The sequence below is a fragment of the Typopeltis vanoorti genome, chromosome 8 (assembly GCF_054136105.1).
Source record: "Typopeltis vanoorti isolate ZY-2024b chromosome 8, IOZ_Tvanoo_1.0, whole genome shotgun sequence".
NCBI lineage: Eukaryota > Metazoa > Arthropoda > Arachnida > Uropygi > Thelyphonidae > Typopeltis > Typopeltis vanoorti.
Window position 1 is genome coordinate 119,477,263 of NC_143556.1, and position 21,541 is coordinate 119,498,803.

The window sequence follows — 21,541 nt, forward strand, 5'->3', positions numbered from 1 at the left end:
ATAAGATTAGAATGCAGTTTATCCGTGTTGTTGAATGCTTTCTGAAAGTCAACAAAACAAGTATAAAAATTTTTATTTTTACATAGAGCTTTCTCTACAATTAATATCAATATCTGGTGTATGGTAATTCTGTTTCTTCTAAATCCTGCTTACTTATCTTTCAGATTTTCTTTCATTAGTTTCCTTATTCTTTCTGTTAATATCATAAGTACTTTTTCCACATGACTTGTTAGAACAACTGTTTTGTAGTTTTTGCAATCCATTTTGCTTCCTTTTTAGTGAATGAGTATTAGGATTCATCCTCTCCATTCTTTTTCAACTGATATAGTTTGTGATCACCTTGCCACTATGTTTCAGCATCTCAGTAATCGTATCATTCCTGGTACTTGTACATTTTTTCAAATGTTTTACTGCCTTTACAACTTCATCCCTCAGTATATCTGTTTCTCCCTCTGTGCTTGGTACTGATATTTCCCCTCAATTTATCAATTAACCCCTATTGGGCCTCAACATCTTCATGTCTGAGCAGGATCTTGTCCATCTCTCATTCTCTTATGTCCTCTGTGTTCATCAAGATTTCACCTTTTATAACTTGGACTCCATTTCTTGGGAGGATCTATATATATGATGGCATCATTCTCAGTCCATACCAAAAGAGACAATAAAGTGAAGGAAGACATCACCAAAGTAATGGCAAAATCAGATTTTGATTGCAACAAAATCACCAGATGCCATCACTTCACACCTACGGGGACGGGGGGGATGGACAGGATGATTTGCTTGAAATTGGTTAAAGTAGCCTGTATCGCACTGCCGAGTTCCTCACAACTAATAGCGGCCACAAACAACCGCCAAATCAGTTCTCGGGAATCATGTATAAGAGCTGGCCTGTCATTTCCTTTACCCAGTGCAAACAAGGCTGACAACTTCTCAAACAACTGGAACTAAAATGTAAAGTGGCAATGAAACCTGGTACATAGACTACAAAAGAGGAATTATAGTATGGAAATTGAGTGATGCCAACAGCCAGCTTTTGAAAATCATTTTACAAGTACAGCATAGGGAAAATGTATGACCTACTGAGTCAACAAACCCCACAGACTTTCAGATCCACTTTTCAATTATATGTGGACTCTGCTCCAACCTCATTAGTAACCACTTTCCGAAATACACACTTCAACTCCTTCATTCAAGGATGGTGTTTGTGCATATGTTTGCTCTGACATAACCTGCAAGAGAGCATTCAACTTAGTCTCATCATCACAACCTAATTTAGCTGAAAATCGCTCTGCCCCACTCCATCAAATTTATATGCTGTTTATATTGCACTCCCAATACCACCAATCACTCAGAACTCTTGATTTCCTCTGTTTGAAAGTTGATGTCCTACATTCCAACTTTTCTAGTGGTGAGGTTGTCTTCACTGCTAGGAAAGTTGGTGATTTCACTGTACACAATACCAACTGCTCTCTTGCTCTAACAGAACAGACTAAGCAGGTAGAGAAGCTGAGACTTTTGCTATCACAAATGACCTCATATACAAATTGTTCACATGTCCACCAGAGTTCCAGATAATCACAACCACTCTCCGAACACACTGGACCTCTTCCTCACTAGTGATTCCTCCAAATATAGTGTGAAGGTTGTATCTTCCTTAGGTAATTTAAGCCACAACCTTGTATTTATCTTTTCCCCCCACTGAGCAACTCCCATACAGCCATTCACAACCAAACGTCATCTAACATGATAAGAATTCCAAGTTTAATGACCTCCTAGATTTCTGTGCCTCATTCCCCATGGTTGGGCTATTGCTTTTGGTCTTCTTGCACTGCAATGAAAGCATATATTCTCCATTCCATGCTTAATCCCCCATCCTCCCCAGTAAGCCCCGGTTCTCCAAAAGATTTACGAAAGGTACAAATAAAGAACCAAGTATACTGCAACTTTCAAGAGTTGCAACTAGCTGTCCTAAAGAACTCTGCCTTCTCTCATCACTTACACCAAAGCCCAAAACAACTGCAAAAAAATCACCAACCACTGAATATAAATAAAAAAAAAAAAAAAAATTCTGTGCCTAAATGGCAGCCATGCATTTTGTTCTCTGGCCAAAGCAGTTAGTTGCAATTTTTGTCCACCACTGCTCCTGCAGTTAGATGGGTCTATTGCATCACCCACAGAGAAAGATCTCTTGGCATCAATCTTTTTGATTAAATGCATGCATTGATGATTTGTCCCCCCAACCATTCCAAACACTCAACTCTCATTACCTCCTCTCTTCACCTGGAAGTGATCAGAAAAATCCTATCCAAATTAGATACCAAAAAGTCCCATGATTCTTGAAGACTTGTGTACTAGAGTTGACTCTGATTCTATGTTGCTTCTTTCGGCTTTCTTACTCCACTTGACATCTACTCTACACCCTGGAATTAGCCTATGTCCAACCCATTTCCAAGAAGGGGAACAGACTATCAAACCTATCACCAAGTGATAGTTTTGATACTCTCACATCAGTTTCGATTGTTTTGATACTCTCACATCAGTCATCTCTAAAGTAATGGAGAGAACCATCAACAGGTAATTTCTATGTTATTTTGAAAGTGCTCAACTAATAAACGACTGTCAGTATGGATTCTGCCAATACTGTTCAACATGGAATCTGCTCACCTACATCACACACCTCTGGATAAGCACCGTGAAAACGTTTGGTGAATCCTGAGTGGTTGCACTAGACATTTCCAAGGTTTTTGACTGGATCTGGCACAAGGTCTTATTAAGTAAACTTCCATCATTCAGTCTATCCCATGACTTCTGCAACTGGGTCACCAGTTTTCTCACTGGATGCACTTTGCATATGATGGTTGATGATTACCTTTCTTCTAACTGTGCAACTAATGCTGGGGTATCAACTGCTTCAGTTGACCACCAATCCAATACAGAGTTTTTCCAACAACAATTCACTATGTTCCTCCTTCTCACTTGACAAACGTTGCACCAAACAAACCACCACAACCCAGAGCATTTACCTCTGCAAGTCTAAATTCTGACCTCCATTCTTCGAAGGGGATCAAATAATCTTGTCAATTTTAGCACCCTCAAAACACAATTTTGCCTTTTGCACAAAAAAGAACCATATTATGCCAGCCTTCTCTAGGCATGATGAGATCTCTCTCCTTGGGATTAGCTTGACATCAAGACTCTTGGTATAAACACTCTACAACCATTGCCTCCTCAGCTTCAAAAAAATTGAAATTCCTCTTTTGTTCAAGACATTGCTTTGCCTGCGAACAGCTATTTACCCTGCATAAATCATGAATCTGCCCATCTATTGAGTACTGCTTGCGCCTCCTCAGAGGTTCAAGCATTGAGGAGGTGGTGTCCATGAGAGCTCTTTAAAAATACTCAACACAATACAGATGAGAGCAGTCAGACTAATTAACGACTAATCGCTTAGCAACTCACTCCAATCACTCTCACACAGGTGTCTAGTATCTACTGCATTAATCTTCTATAAATATTTTCATGGTAAATACTCAAATCTTTCCTCTATGCCAAATCCATCAAAACGTGCAGCTATGACCCAATATCCCTTCACAGTCAAACTCCATATTCATAGAACAAATTTCTCTTCCTTTTCCTTCATCCCCACTGCTGCTGCTGTATTATGGGACAGCTTTTCCTCCCATGTGTTCCACAAGGAATACAATGTACAAGCCTTTAAATCTGATGTGAACAAGTTCCTTTTTTCCCAATTCTCTTCCTACACATGGCACAACCTCTCATGTAAGGGCCCAACATAAAGTATTTCTTCTTTGGTATTTTCTTAAGTGCGTAAATAGACCTGAACCACTGTTATGTTAAATGGTCTTGCTGGAAATCTTGCCATTATTATTCTTTTGTTTATTGGTGTGTATCCTAATAATTCTTCTCTTCCTCTTTTACTCAGGATAAATCCTGCCTCACGTTTTATATTATTGCTGGACCAAATTTTTCTTCCACCTTTCATTGTACCCCCCCCCCCAACTCTGTCCAGTGCATTTCTGCTAATCCATAGATGTCATATCGGTATTGCTCCATCTCCTTACAAAGTAATTATAGCTTGCCAGGAGCTCGTAAAGTGTGGAAATTCTGTATTCATAGAACTGATAGCATTTCTTCAGCCAAACGGATGTACAATTGCTTATGAAAAATCAGAGAACGTTACCCTGGAAGTTGTGTGAGAAGGTGGTTAGTAAGGTTATGAAAACCATATTTTTTGATTGGATAACAGTGAAAGACTGCAATAATTTCCAGAAGTAGTTGTGAGTGCTCTGATAGTGAATGAGTTTAAGGAGCACAGATGCTCTTTTGAAGAATTTTGTCCAAACATTAGCCATATGTTCTTATTCTGCCTAATTCCTGATCCTAAAAATCAAAGCAAGAAAATCATTTGAAGTGAACATATAGCTTCATTTCACTTCGGATCTCATGTAATTTTACAACAGGCAGTCCAAGGAATATGAACCGAAAGCTGCTTTGCTACAATGTCGACTGACTGTCGTAAATCTGGATGATGATCATTATGAGATGGTCAGACATCTATCGCCATCTTCCATGAATCAATGCATCTGACTTCAACAGACTTCATTCTAATCATACATTTCTGGATTCCTAGCAAAAGAAAATTATGGTTGGATTTCCAAAACTAAGAAAGAATCAGACATCAGAAATTGCTAATATGAGGGCTGTTCAATAAGTAATAAGACTAATTTTACTGTTGCGAAACCACTCATCACAATATTAATTTCTGTGGAATAAAGAAATGTTGCTGTCTGTATTAACAAAAGAGGTTGATAGATGCCATATACAGGCTGATGTGCCAGAGTGTCACGTGACTAAATGCAAGCTTGTTTTGGCCTGCCTACGAGCCACGACCATTCATCGAAATGGAAGCGTCCTTGGAACAGCGTTATGCGATTAAATTTTGTGTGCATTTGCAAAAATCGGCATCGGACACTTTTAACATGATACGCGAAGCTTTCCACGATGAAGTAATGTCGAGGGCAAGTGTTTTTCCCTGGCATAAAACTTTTAAGGAAGGAAGGCAAAATGTGGAAGATCTTGAATGTGAGAGAAGACCTTCAACGTCCATCACAGAGACAATGATCAACACAGCAGCGATTATCATCAAGGAGGATCGCAGAATTACAGTACGCCAGCTGCATGTTGTTCTGAATATTTCTGTGGGAAGTGTCCACTCAATCATGGCTGAACATTTGGGACTGAAACGTTTGCGCCCGATGGATTCCCAAACTCTTGACACTGGAGCAAATGCAGCATCGAATGGATGTGTGCACAGAATGGAAAGAAAGACTGGAACAAGAAGGCGACAACTTCTTAAAACGCATCGTTACAGCAGATGAAGCTTGGTTGTATCACTATGACCCTACAATGAAACATCAAAGCGAATGGAAGCATCCATCTTTGCCTACCCCTAAGAAAGCAAAAACTGTAAAATCAGCTGGTAACGTTATGACCATAATGTTTTTTTTGACTATGAAGACATTGTTTACCAACACGCTGTAGAACCCGGGAATACTGTAAATGGCTCATACTATGCGGCTGTTTTACGGACAATGGTACAGCACATCAAAAGGAAGCGTCCATTGCTGAAGAATAGCTCTTATTGCACCACGATAATGCAAGGCCACATATTGCTGGTTGCGTAGTGGACATTTTGCAGAAGAACAACATAGATATCCTACCACACCCTCCATACAGTCCTGATCTCAAACCGTGGGATTTCTGGCTGTTTCCTCCGCTCAAGAAACCACCAAGAGGCTGCCATTTCGAAAGCAACAAAGCATGTGTAAAAACTGTGGAGGCAGTTTTGAAACCACTCTCAAAAAACGGACTTTCACATGTGTTTAAGAAGTGGACGCAACGTTGGGACAAATGCATAGAGTCTCACGGTAGTTACTTTGAAAAAGACCATGTAAATGATGATGATTATGTTTTCTGTATAAATATAGTCATAACTTATTGAACAGCCTCCGTATATTGCAGTAAATTTATTTTTTCTAGAGAATAATATCCATTTTTCCAAGACACAGTCTGACTTCCGAAAATGATGTTCAGCATTATCATCTTATTAGACTGGTAGCATCCATTAGAGATTTTTTTTTCCTCAGAATTGAGCACTTAATATTGATTTTCTTTGACATGAAAAGCATATGACACATCTTGGGGATTTAGTATACATAAAAATCTATACAACTTTGGTCTTAGAAGCAATTTTCTCTCATCATTAAAAATTTCCTATTCAACTGAAACCTTTTGGATCAAGTGATTGGCTTTCTCCCATATCTTCCAAGAGGTGGGAGTCTTAGAAGCATCATTTTTAAGTGTCATGCTGTTTGCATGGCATTACACATGATAACAGAATAAGTTCATACTACAATGAGCATTATCCTGTCTGTGGATAGCTTGACTATCTTCTATTTAAATAGAAAATTAATAGAATATTTAAATAAAAAGGTTATCTTCTGTGATTCCTGCATTATGAGGATTATAGAAGACAGTTTAACAATTTTGGTGTTATTCTTGTGGAAACATGAATGTATGCAATATCAATTATGGTAACACTTCATTAAACACCCAACTGTTTGATGTGATGTCAGAATGGGATCTTCTCGATGTTCCAGATGAACTGATTTGTTCAGAACTTACAGATGAAGGAGTGACAAACATGAGGGAAATCCTGATATGTAGGAATGATCATCTGGTTCTGACTAGGAACATCATCCGTATTTTTGATGTACCAGACCCTGTCATTAGTAAAAACAGGATATTGTTAATAATTGGTGGATTTTTATATAGAGAATATTCATAGATATTATCATAATATTAATCCTACCATAGAGATGATCCTCTTTTCAACAATTATTTTTAATTTATTTCTGAGTGTACCTATATATTATTATATGCACAAGGGTTCACTCCAATTGGTGCAATGACCTTAACTCTTTCCTTCAGAATCGAAATAATCACTGACTCAAGACCAAAATGCAAATTAAACACATTTAATATAACAAAAACAATATATATACACTTCAAACAAATATTACATAACTGATTACAAATTAATTGGATCCAAGGCCTTTTAAAAATAAACTTACACTTAAGACTAGACTAAACACTTTGTTTGCACAATCACAAAATGTTCATAGCCAGTTTCTTTCTCTATAGGCCCTTTTCCGAAGATATGACTATTCTTCATTTTCACAGGATCCTTTCTCATCACTTATGTAGCACACATTAATTCTTCCTGACTTAATTCTGTCTTTTTTTTTTCAGTAGAAATAATAGTCAGATCCGGCGTCCTTAATACAGATGAAAACTTCTTAGAGTTTTCTCGAGCATTCTTTAGAACATAAATAGCAAATTCTTCTTTTATTTACTAAATGCTTATTGACAGTCTTAACTCTTCCAATTAAAAAAAAAACTTACAGTTCTACGATTCCCTTTTCAGAACCTACTATTAATCTTTCAAATAGTGTTTCCTCCAATATTCCGTTTAAAATGATATAGCAATATTTTCCTTTTATTTATCCACATACTTATTCCACATTAAAACTTAATAGTTCCACGATTCCTTTTTCGGAATATACTGTTAATTTTCCTTTGACTCACATAAAAAAAACTCAAGTTCCTCAGAATCTAAATATCTGCCGGCTCGTGTTCTAAATTCCTTCCGAACACTATCCTTGTTTACTCTCCCGTTGCTTCGATACCAAACTTGTCAGCTGTCAATCACACATCAAACTTCTCGGCGAGCATGCGCACTCCATGAAACTGGTAAGCAAGAAGTTAGGTATAATGGCACACGTCTCCGTTAGCGACAAGAGAATGTCTTCAAAAAATACAACTTTTGATAATTTTAAATTACAATAAAATTCCTGTAAGCAATACAAGTATCAAATCCAGTAAGTACATATTTTTTAAAAGCTTTACATATCATTTTTGACAAAACAGTTTCCATAATGGGCACATCGCAAGTGCCGACAATGCGTGTTATGAAAACAAAACTAATAAACATTTTAACATAAACAATTCGTAAAAATATTCAGAATTTTAATTATGATTATTTTTACAGTATCTGTTGTCCTGTTAAGCTCTTATATACCTAATTATATACCCCTAAGGTAGTTTAAATAACAGAAATACAGGCATGCTCAACCTGACTGTCACAGCTTCACCACCTGTTCTGAGCCATTAGTAAACAGCATATAATAAATCTAGCATGGCAAAGAAATTTAAATGCATAAACTCTCAGGGCCTAATACATAGCCTATTATGCATTCCAGTGGTGAAATAGTGAAAAAGAAATACAAATGGTAAAACAAGTGGTAAAAAATGATAAAAAAAAAAAAAGTTGACCATTGCTCTCTGGTTAACTTATTTTTTACAAAAATTTCATAGTATCTATATTCGGCTTTGAAGTAATGCTGGATCTAATATCCATTTTACTTGTATAATCTTTTAGTTATTTAGAATTATCTCATTTGCTGTCTCATCTATGGTATTTCTTTAATTCCTGCTGTATCTTATCCTTTTTCCTTGATGTCTGCATTGCTTATTCATGTCTTCTCTTCTTTTGAGTTTCATATTATCCCATTAGCTCACATTTTAATTGTTGTATCTCATTCCCTGGGAAAAAAAACATAGCAGGGATGATGGGACAATGCTTAGTAAGCAAGATCCCCACTGTTATAACATGATGTAATGCTCTGGCAAGTAACTTGATACTCATGACATTTGATCTTGTCATTGAACAAATTGGCTATTAAAACAGAAGCACATGTAGCCTTAGTTTCTTTAGCATAATATCAGACAGCCACTAACATCACTATTATATAAAGTGTTATATAAGCCAATACAGCATATTAATTAGATTGATTTAAGTTCCAAAATCCATTGTCATTTATTCAGTATCAAGGTGGTGGAATGCATCACAGAATAATGAGAGGATTTTGTATTCACTCAGAAACTGTTTTCGGATACATCCATTCTTTGTGGGTTATTGTTATATACTTATCTTATTAATTATATTTGTCTAAACTCTATTAATTTCTTCCTTAATTCTAGCTTTTATAGTATTTTGTCGTTAAGCCCCTCTACTACAATCTGCTTTAGTTCAATTCTATCCTTATTGTGGCTGCTCCTTCAGTTGGATATGTGTGCAAATCTCAACAAACAAAGAGAATGACTTGGGTTTTAGCCAAATTTCTTTGGATACAAATCTGGAATTAACTCCTTTTTAGAGAGAAAAATTTGTTTGTTAAAGCTGTGCCATCTTATTTCCTATACAAGAGAAGTCTCCTTGTCAGAGAGTTAACAACCAGACTAACTTCTGACTCTGGAATTTAGCTATTAATATACCCAACTTCAACCTCTTAATGAACTTATTCTAAATACACTCGTGGCTAATCCCCCGCATTTGAATTTGTACAGGTCTTAATCTTAATGAGCGGCATTGATTTTAGAGATCAGGCAATTTTATAAGGTAAAGAAAACAGGAATGTTTATTCATTCTATAGTACGTTACACAATTATCAAAATTACACTTAACTAAGTTGAGTTACACTTGCATGTAATGCTATTTAACCAGACAAAATCTCACCACAATCAATACCTCATATTAAAGGGCAATATCAATTTAAGATGTCCTACTCTCATTCATTTAACACATTATACAAGAGATTATTATATTCATTCTAAGGCTATTAAACTATGACATGCCTCAACAATTCAATATCAAACTTGACTACAAACACCGCTAGAATTACAACAATTAGCTAGTGGATTAAACACTAGAGTCCTGCTACCAGTTAATAAGTCCTATCACATAACATACCAGCACTTTTCTACACTCTAGCTTTGTTCGGAATACAATGGAACTAGAAAGGTTTTACATTACTGACCATTTAGATCACGCTGGCGTCTCCTCTCGATCCATTTGCTGAATTCGCGTGGCTAGTCTTTTCATTCTCAGGTCCATTGTCTTCGAATTTAACCAACTAGTGATTACGTTCATGAATCACCTTGCCAATTTTGGCAAAACTGCTCTGCCTGGATAGGTCCTCGTGATTCGGCATGGAACTTCGGTCCTCGCTGACAGTCTAGGTGCACCGTTGTTATGCCTGGAATGGAACACTACCTCGCTGCATAGCTGCTGCTGACCATAGTTCTTGCCGACCTCTCGAACGACTTTCACCAGTGCCCGAAAGCCAAAAAGAGAAGCAGCAAAAAAAGCCCCCTAGTTCGCACTGCCCAACTTCTTATATCCTCGCATAGCTGCTGCCCCTACTACATCACCGATTCCTTATGGCGCCTAAACCTTCTGCACTCAGTACTATCTTCTCCTCATTACGTTTTCGCAATGGACATCTCGCACGGACCTCACACACGCTACTGCCTCGGGTTACGTCTTTAAGCCGATTATTTCACTGTGAACTTTGATCTAACCTTTCCGTTCCATTAGAATTCTCACTCAATTTCAGTTTTTGTGTTTCATTCACAGGACAGTTAACAATAATAAAAATTTTGGAGAATTTACAAAACGAAGAACTAACATGTTATTTACAGTTTCATTTATACCCATATACAAGTACTTCTTTGGGAAATTTTGGTATCCTAGTTAAATCTCGAATGAAATGCTTTATGACAAATTAAATCTTTCATTTAAGATTTAACAAAGGTTCCCCCTTCCAAGAAAATTTTTTCTTTCTAGGTCATCTACGCACTATCTCTGAAGAGGATTTTCCCATTTTCTTTGGGTCTCAAATTATGTGTAGTCTGGACAATCATCCTTTCTATCACCAGTCACATATCCTCCTTTCTTACTATATAAGGGTCGCTCACATACATGATTTGGGCGAGTATAATCCTTATATTTGTTGTAATTGGAGACATGTTCATCTGAGATCGTAAAAGTCATTCCCAAAAATCAGTTTAATGTGTGGGAGAGAAATTCTGGGCAGAATCAGAAACTCATGCTGAACACACAGATTGAATTCAGGTAAGTATACCTTCAACAGCACTGACTTGGTTACATTGATTGTGGAGGCTGATGCCCCAGACTTTACTGGCCCTCTTAAAATATGAAATCTGAATCCTCACACAAGGATCTATCTTCTTAAAATAATCACCCGTAATAATAGAGGTCTGGGATCCTGTGTCCAGTAAAGCTTCACAGAGTTTTCCACAGATCTTTCTCCTAATTATTAATCCCAGGGATTTGTCTTGGTTTAGTGGACTTCTCTCCCAAGCCCTGTTGGCATACATGTGGGACCTTGATTCTTCGTTATTGCTTCTGCTGGATTTCCTTCTGCTGCTGAAACAATTGCGAACAAAATGCCCACTTTTGTTGCAATTGAAGCACCTAGGAGGTTCTCTTCTCTTTCACTGGCGTTCTCTGATCTCAGATGAGAGTTCGTAGCATCTTGAGTTGTTACTTCTGTTAGTTTCTTCATTACAGTGTCCAATCGGTCCAGCATGGGTAGTTGCAGCCTTTCTACTTCTGATCGTACTATTTCAACAGTCCTATCGTCTTGAGATACAGGGAGCTCAGAAGTTCTCATGGACACCGCTGCTAGTTGGCTTAGAACAGCATCAAGGCGGTCCATGACAGGCTGTTGTAGACGCTCGACTTCTCGCTTAATCATTAATTGAACTTCCTTCATGTCAGTCATACCATCTACTATCCGATTAGTGTTGACCGATCCAACTCATCTCCTTCACTTTTATCAAGGTTCTTGGCTCTTTCCTTCTTCTCGTGAGATTCCTTCTCTGGCTTAGGGTTACTAACTGAATTGTTCTCCTTCTTGATGACATTCACATAGCTAGAAGCAGATGCAGTACTAATGTCTCCGAGCATTTGCTCCTTTTCTCTGATGGCATTTAAGCATTCTTCGATATTAGTCACTTTTCTTTTACTGTCTCCCTGAGCTCTTGTTTCACTCCCAGCCTGAATTGATGAAAAACCGCCCAATCCAGGTGGGGTTTATCCTTGTTTGATATGTTCAATGTGTTAGCAAGGTGTCAACAACCTATTGTAGAAATCTGTTATGCTCTCTCTCTGTCCTTTTGTATAATCCTCTGCAATTTCCACAAATTTGGTCCTAAGCTTCTTAATTTAGAAAATTGGGAAATGAGGACTTCCTTAAATTTTGCATAGTCTAAGTCTCTTTCAAGATGGGGGAGGAATAGAGGAAGTTCTTTGCCTTCCCTACTAGTTTACTGTGTAGAAGGATGAGGAGCAGCTGGAAACCAGTCTACTGCCTATTCTCCTCAACTCTTCGATGTAGCTAAAAAAAGGCTAAGAAGTCTTCAGTTTCCTCCCCAGAGAATTGCAGAAAAACTTGCTGAGGATTAATGGTCCTGAAAAATTCGGAATAATCAATCCCAGAACTTGATGGTTGATTCATACTTTTATATAGGTTTACACAATATTACTTTCTCACACAAAATCTTGTTATCTAAACTTCTTGTACCCGGATTGCCCGATCTCAAACCAAAACCAACTCACCTTGATTTACATAAATTTATATTTCTTTTCCTTTTCTTTTCTGTTTAATCGAGTAAATCAAAATCCTGTCGGGTGCACCGTTTTGTTATATACTTATCTTATTAATTATATATCTTATTAATTATATTTGTCTAAACTCCCTTTCTATTAATTACTTCCTTAATTCTAGCTTTTATAGTATTTTCTCCTTAAGCCCCTCTACTACTACTACTACAATCTGCTTTAGTTAAATTCTGTCTTTATTGTGGCTGCTCCTTCTATTGGATACATGTGCAGATCTCAACAAACAAAGAGAATGACTTGGGTTTGAGCCAGATTTCTTCAGATGCAAATCTGGAATTAACTCCTTTTTTGAATTGAGAAAAATTTGTTTGTTAAAGCTGCGCCATCTTATTTCCTATACAAGAGAAGTCTCCTTGTCAGAGAGTTAACAACCAGACTACCTTCTGATTGGAATTTAGCTATTAATATACTCAACTTCAAACTCTTAATGAACATTCTAAATACAGTCGTGGCTAATCCCCCGCGTTTGAATTCGTACAGGTCATCTTAATGAGCGGTGCATTGATTTCAGAGATCAGGCAATTTTATAAGGTAAAGAAAACAGAAATGTTTATTCATTCTATAGTACGTTACACAATTATCAAAATTACACTTAACTAAGCTGAGTTACACTTGCATGAAACGCTATTTAACCAGACAAAATCTCACCACAATCAATACCTCATATTAAAAGACAATATTAATTTAAGATGTCCTACTCTCATTCATTTAACACATTATGCAAGAGATTATTACATTCATTCTAAGGCTATTAGACTATGAAATGCCTCAACAATTCAATATCAAACTCGATTACAAACACCTCTAGAATTAAAACAATTAGCTAGTGGATTAAACACTAGAGTCCTGCTACCAGTTAATAAGTCCTATCACATAATATACCAGCACTTTTCTACACTCTAGCTTTGTTCGGAATACAATGGAATAGAAAGGTTTTACATTACTGACCATTTAGATCACACTGGCGTCTCCTCTCGATCAATTTGCTGAATTCGCATGGCTAGTCTTTTCATTCTCAGGTCCATTGTCTTCGAATTCAACCAACTAGTGATTACGTTCATGAATCACCTTGCCGATGTTGGCAAAACTGCTCTGCCTGGATAGGTCCTCGTGATTCGGCATGGAACTTCGGTCCTCGCTGACAGTCTAGGTGCACCGTTGTTATGCCTGGAATGGAACACTACCTCACCACACAGCTGCTGCTGACCATAGTTCTTCCCGACTTCTCGAATGACTTCCACCGTTGCCCGAAAGTCAAAAGGAGAAACAAAAAAAATGCCCCCTAGTTTGTGCCGCCCAACTTCTTATATCCTCACATAGCTGCTCTCCATACTACTTCACCGATTCCTCATGGCTCCTAAGCCTTCTGCACTCGGTACTATCTTCTCCTCGTTACGTTTTTGCCGTGGACATCTCGCACAGACCTCGCACATTCTACTGCCTAGGGGTACATCTTTAAGCCGATTATTTCGCTGTGAACTTTGATCTAACCTTTGCCATTCCATTAGAATTCTCACTCAATTTCAGTTTTTGTCTTTCATTCACAGGACAGTTAACAATAATAAAAATTTTGGAGAATTTACAAAATAAAGGACTAATATGTTATTTACAGTTTCATTTATACCCATATACAAGTACTTCTTTGGGAAATTTTGGTATCCTAGTTAAATCCTGAATGAAATGCTTTATGAGAAATTAAACTTTCAATTACCTTTATCTGATCTCTTTCAACTAAAGGTGAGTTAGCTGGTCTCATATGGAGGTGGGGGGGGCGGTTCAACTGGAAATTTGGGCTGTTCGTTCCTCAAAACAGGCAAACTTACCTGTTTTGGTAAGTTTGCCTGAACGATCGTGTATAATCTGTACGAGTCGAACGTAACTCGACTCTTACAGATTATACGCGATTATTCCGGATTACTACTTATAATTTTTCTCAGAATTTCGTAATGTACTAGATAGCTTAATGGGAATTACAAATAACTTAACAATTCCATTACACAATTCTTACTATTTTGACACAAAATTCTCTGCTTCTCATTTCAGTTATGCAGGAATAACTCTCACTATATGACACACATGGACTACACATTATTACATAACATAAAATAATACTTCATAATTATTAGCTGATGTGCAGATATCTCCTTAATTAGTAGTATTTATCATGTTAAATCCTGAATAAAGAATTTACTTGTAAAGCTCTCCATTCAGGATTTTACACCCTCTTGGTGCTGGTTATACGGTTAAGGATTATTATGAATAATGAACAAAACCTAAGCCTTTCTTTATGTATTCTTGGGACTTGTTTTCTACCAAGAAAAAAAAAAACAATCTTCAGTTGCATGATAATACTGAAGTGTAATAATCATCCTTCACTCACCTCCCATATGAAATATGGGGGGTGAGTGAAGACCTACTAGGTTGCAGCAGATGTTCTTTGCTCCATTATATTGAGCACTTATTTGATGAAGACTTTATTATGGGCCTCAAGTCTCTACGCTTCTGTTGTTGGTTGGATTCTATCCACCATCAGGCATTTAAAACTGCAACTAGAGTATTTCAAACATTACACGTTCTTGGTCTTTATGTTGAAGCAAATGGCCCATCTTTGTCACTTTGACTGCAGCAGTTGCCCTTATGTGATCAAATTAAAATCTTTGCTCAGACTAAGTGCTTTATTGCCCCTTGTGGAAAATTAAAATTTATATAATACCTGCCAGAATGCAATATGTCCCTTTGATTTACAAATTAAAGCATTACAAACTAGACATCAGGAGGGATAGTGCTGCATGGATGTCCCTAAATATACTACCACTGTAATGTGGTTGTCTTTCATCATACAGCTTCTTCTTGTGCAGTTAGCTAGAAACTCTTCTCTCTCTCTCTCTTTCTATCTCTATTAAGGGTTTGTTGAAACATGTAAAGTAGAGTACTCTGATTTTTATCTATATAGATAATCCAAAAGAGTCTCGTGGGATTTGTATCTGTCTTTTTCCAAGTTGTATAATATCTAGTATGGTCTTACTTTGTATCATATAATCAGATCTATTCAGAGCTTGCCATAAATTACATGAAATTGAAACTGACAGAGGTGTATTATTTATTGTGCTTCACTAATTTCTTTACAGGCAGTATGAAGTCTGATATATCAACACCATCCATGAAATTCTCATATCCCACATTTTTTCTTCTGTCAAATTAGGTTGCTCCAACTGGACATTTGCCTATGTTAGATCTCAAGCTATGTTGGGAGACAAGGTTGCAACCAGGTTAGCACACATCCCTTACACCAAATTACAAACAGACTATAAGACAGAAATTAATATCACAGTGGCAAATATCATGGAAATGAAAGACTAAAACTTGCCAGATGAAACCTGAAATTAACTTACATCAGCCTAGTCCATTCAGGGATTCTAAAGAGGAAGTTTTGCTTTTCTCCTCATAGGTGTTAGTACTTACTTAGGGATGATGGCATAACAACATGGAAGAACTGAGATTGTTGTAACCATGTCTTCTTTTAATTGACTGTCCTCATTACTTCAGCTGTTTTTTGTCTTTTTCTCCATTCATCAGTTATGTTATCTCTTACAGGTCCATAGACATACCAAAATGGCAAAATGATAGCATTAAATTTGTGATGGTATATATTGTAATTTTATAAAAAAAAAAAAATGTTTTGGAACTAAAATTACTACTAAAGTTACTAATAAAATATATTTCTGAAACCTCATTTACTGAAGACATCAAATGAATGAATAAAAAAAGTACTGAATTTAGAAAGTATCTTGCCTAAAAAGATTCACAAGTTTTTCTTCCAAATGTAATATTAACTGAAAGAAATTGGAAAGAGTTCCATTAGACTGGATGATGCCTTCTTTTAATGGTTTTGAAGAAGCAAGCTCTAGAAAATACATCATTTCGTAAACTAGGTGTTTACGAAATGATGTTCTCAACTTTTGAGTTATTGCTTTGAAGATTAATGGTTGCATGTTCTTACTTCATGTAAAGATGCCTCCTTTGCATACAGTGAATAACAGTAGCAATATTTGAAAATTAAAAATTTAAATTCCATCAGGATCCTATCAAATGCTGAACCATTTAAGTTTTGGCTAAGCTATAGTTTATTATGCAGTGAACACATCGTTATCAATTCTTTCATGACCTTGGCTTCTTCAGTATTAATATTAAACAGTCCAGATTATTTAAAATTTTTCATTTTATTGAAAATATATTTCTTTGCAGAAAGTGCATAGACTTAATTTTAATGAAGTTTGATTCAGATTAGAAAATAAACAGTCTTGTTTCTTTGTAGTGTGGCAAACACAGTGAAAAGGGCACTACTAATATGGCTCTCAGTTATAACATTTGGTAATCAAGTGACTTTTTTAAGTGGCCTTGGAACAATAATTGTGATATTTGGAGTTTTAGGATACAATAAAGCAAAAGAAAAGACTATATCTCCATTTGTAACATTCCAGAATGCCAAAAAAAAGGTATATGATATTTAGCAAATGAAAATGCCTACTACATAACAGCAGTTCTGAGTTAATTATTAAAAATGGTGTAATGTGCTATTTATTGTTATCTTGAAAGTTTGCAATATAAGTTATGTACAGTGAATACCTACTTATCATGATTAATTGGGACCAGGAAACTGTTGCAGAAAGAAAATTTCATTATCAGCACATAATTGGGACCAGTTTTTTTTTGTTTTTTTTTCCTCAATAAAATTATAGAAATTGTTGCTTGATTTGTAACTATTTTAATGATCACAGATGCAGTTGGCACATTAATAAAGAATATGCAAAAATTGTGTTCATGATTTCATTTTCAAGAAAATATGTAGATGAGAAATGTTTTGCTTTTGTTGTCAATTACACCATAATGATGAAAAAAAAAGTATTTTTTGTAAACCTTTTTCAGGAAAACATAACTACCCATTGCATTTTAATGAAAAGAAAAAATTTTTGAAGGTGGTGGGGGGGGGGATGTTGAATGTATACACAAATTCACTTTTTTTTTTTTCCTATCACACATGAAACGTTCTAAACCTATAGTGCATCACTACTATTTAAGGACTTTTTTTTTATCATGTTTTATTATTATTTTTTTGTATTATTTATTTATTTTATTTTTTGTTCAATAATATGAAGTTTCATATTTGAATCCATAAATTCCACCATGAATGATCAGAATCCCATTGCAGTTCCATCTATCTGTTTGTAGATTTTGTACTTCCAAGAAAAATAACCAGAATTGATGGCAAAGGAAAAGAGCTTTAAGATTGCAGAAGGAAGAAAGAATGTTTTTTAAGAGTTAAGGTGTCGATTAGGGGAATATTGGTAAACAATGAGATGATGTCAATGCTGAAAAATATGTCTATTATTTAAAGTAAGATTCGGGGGGGGGGGGGGAGAGACGAGAACTCAAACTTTTCTGTTCTTGTTCCCCCCCCACAGATATATGGTTCACCTAAAATCCACAAACCTAATTCTCCCCTAAGACCTCTAGTAGATGCCACTAATGCACCTTATTACAAATTGTCAAAGCAGCTAGCTGCTCTCTGACCCTAAAAAACTTTGCCCACTTTCAGAACTTAATTGAAAATTTTACTTTAAATAATACAGACATATTGGTCAGCTTTGACATCATCTCATTGTTTACCAATATTCCCCTAATTGACACCTTAACACTCTTAAAAAACGTTTTTCCTTCTGATATCTTAGAGCTCTTTTCCTTTGCCATCAGTTCTGGTTATTTTTCTTGGAAGAACAAAATCTACAAACAGATAGATGAAACTGCCATGAGTTCTCACCCCCTGTTAATTTTTTACATGGAAAATTTTGAAAAACAAGCCATAGACGCTCCCCCCCCCTCTAAAATCTTCTATCTGGCTAAGATATGTAGATGATGTGTTCTCTATTTGGCCTCATGGCCCAGACACATTATAATTCTTCCTCAGTCACCTCAATAGTCTACATCCAAGAATCCAGTTTCAGATGGAAAAGGAAAATAACAATAGTTTACCCTTCCTAGACACCTTAGTAACATGCCTTCCTAATGGTAACCTTTCTTTCTCTGTATATAGAAAACCTACTCATACAGGCAGATACATTCACAACCCCCCCCCCCCCAGCAATATGGCATTATTAAAACTAACCAATAGAGCTCACAATCTTTGTTTCAGTGAAACTACAACACCTTCCTTGCCAATGGCTACAGTGATTACAGAATTAAAAAATTAATAATCAAGTCCTTCACCATTTCCCAACCATCTCTTCAGATGGTCCTCAGAAATGCCATCACCATATCTTACATCCGTAGCACATCAGAAAAAATAGCCAGATCGTTAAAAAAAGTACAACCTCCATACAGCTTTTAAGCTCCACTATAAGCTTGCTACCCTTATCCGTTCCACCAAAGATCAGCTCCCTTCTCTCAGTGCCTGGATATATAGAGTACCTTGTTCCTGTAAACTGGTTTACTTTGGACAGACAGGCAAATCAGCAGCCATCCGGTTAGAAGAACACACATCTGCTATCACGATTATGGTCAATCTGGCCTTGCAGACCATGTTTTGGATACAACCCACAGGAACTCCTGTAAAAAAAACCACCATACTCCACCATAGTAAATTCAAAAAAGAAAGATTGTTTTTTGAATCTGCACTCAGGAATCAACCTAATTTAAACAAATATGGTTGCATAAAACTTCCCAAAATTTGGGAAACATTAATTATCAGAGATCCCTCTTTACATCCTAGACACCTAGCTAGGACATAAGTTTCACTCACTATTTTATTGTATTTGTGTGTGTTGTTACAAAAAGTTTTTTGTAATCCCTGAAGATGTCTCTGTGACTGATACGAAATATTGGAAGCATTAAAATTAGTTTTAATCCTTTCTCAGTACTGACAATATTCCATTTAACCTCCAACATGAATCCATAAACTTCATGCACAAATTTTGCTTTTGTTTAACCACCCAACCAGCTATGATGGTTGGGTGGTTAAATGTTAAATGAAGGTTACCATGGATGCGAAGTGCATATTAAAATTGTAATACCATTGATATTACTTTGAAATGTATGATGGATATGAAGTGTATGAGGAGTGATGTATTTTATCCAGATAGACAGCAATGTGGTTAAACCATATGTGATTTTCTTTGGTTCATCATAAGTCACCAGTTCAAAAAAAAAATTAATTCAGTTTAAAATCACTTTTAGTATTAAAAAAATTATTTCAGCATACAGACTTTCAAAATATACAATGCATGCACATTTTTTATATACTCTAAAAGTGTAACATCTTGGCTTATTCTATGCAACACATGATTAGCATTTACTTGCATCTCTTTTTCATTTTGGTGTTTTTTTTATTTTTTTACAAGACATCTTATCTCATGTAAGATCAGATGAAAAATTAAAGAATTGAAACAAAAACTAATGTAATATATAAATACACAAAATGGTAAATTTTATGGGCTTGAACAAATGCGTTGAGTGCTGTTCTACATTTGTTGTGATGTCTATTCTGCAGCATGCAATTTTGTCTACAGACTTTAGTCTCATATATACTTAGTCTGACTATAAATACTGTTACAACTTGGAACAGCTCTTAAACCTTTAGTCTATCAGTAAATTATTCACAGCTTTCAGCCACCTACAAACAACGTGTAATAATGTGCATATAGAGCACTCAATGTTCAAAATGTCCCTCTTTTACCTTCGCACATGCCAAAGTCTACAAGGCCACGTATTGATGGGGCACATCAAATAGAAACACTGCCACTGTTCGCTTCAGATCCATCTTCAGGCTGGTGATGTTGGGATATCATTTCCTGCAGGCTGCTCTCTCAAACTGTGACTACAATTTGAAGGCCACTGGATTCATATCAGGACTTCTAGATGGCCTGTCAGATTGTGATATGTAGTCGGGCACATTCACCTACGACTATTGTTGTGTGGTCCTCACTTGGTATGTAGGGGCTAAGACTGCTGGAAGGTCTGCTGCTTACTGTGAAACAAGGTGCTGTTCAGGGGCTGTACCTCAAGTTCCATCAGGATGTCTTGATACACTGGCAGAGGTTTTCATCCCTTTTTTGCAGAAATGCAACCTGGATACACCCTCCTCGCTAAACCATCACTGACACGGTGATGACCTCTCTGAATCCTGGGTGCTATGGTACATGACGTGCAACCATCCGGAGCATATACTCAATTGTTTAGGTAGTTAAACAACTTCTCATTAGTGAAAATCTTCTCATCTGTGAAAAGGATATCTGGGTGTCTGCTATTTGTGTACTGCCAGAGAAGTGCCTTTGATATTTTTACCCTCTCTCGCATAAGCTGTGTTGCCAGGAAATGTTCAAGCATAACGATGATAGGCTCTCATCCCCAGGGCTTCATTTAGTATGCATGACATCATTCTCTGTGAAACATTCATCCCTCTAACGACATCACTTTCTGCATTCTCATGGGATTATGCCGGAGGCATGCCTTCACAGACCTCATAAGCTATTGTGTCCTAATGCAACGTGGTTGACCTGTTCTTTTGTGATTAGATAAATCTTGTATATTGTTATAATGGTTAATACACAAATATCAGGATCAGTAGGATGTTTTAAAAACATCCTTCTGATCCTGAGGGTTTTTGCATGTTGAATCCAGTGTGAAGTGCTATTACAGCTACACAGCTCTCATGATCTCCCCACTACACATCAAATCATGCAGCTAGACCTCTCTCTCTCTGTACTGATAAACATGTCATTGTTGGGTGACTAGACCATTAACAGAACTGTACTTGCACAATTCTGTGGAAAGCATGAGTGGGGTGCAGAAGTTGTAGCAGTATTTATGGCAAGCTCCATTTTCTCTGTACTAGCCACTTGGAGTTTTTTCACTTACCAT

General features: G+C 36.5%; 1 protein-coding gene across 2 annotated transcripts in view; it reads left to right on the forward strand.

The window, feature by feature from the left end:
* Positions 1-17,435, forward strand: part of LOC150104316 (solute carrier family 35 member E2B-like) — a 317,311-nt gene extending 299,876 nt beyond the window's left edge. For both annotated transcript variants that reach the window (XM_090396916.1, XM_090396915.1), the window contains one exon: positions 16,944-17,435. In XM_090396916.1, the coding sequence (XP_090253042.1) occupies positions 16,944-17,139 (196 nt within the window). In that variant the 3' untranslated portion in view covers positions 17,140-17,435. The remainder of the gene's footprint in view (positions 1-16,943) is intronic.
* Positions 17,436-21,541: the final 4,106 nt, after the last annotated feature.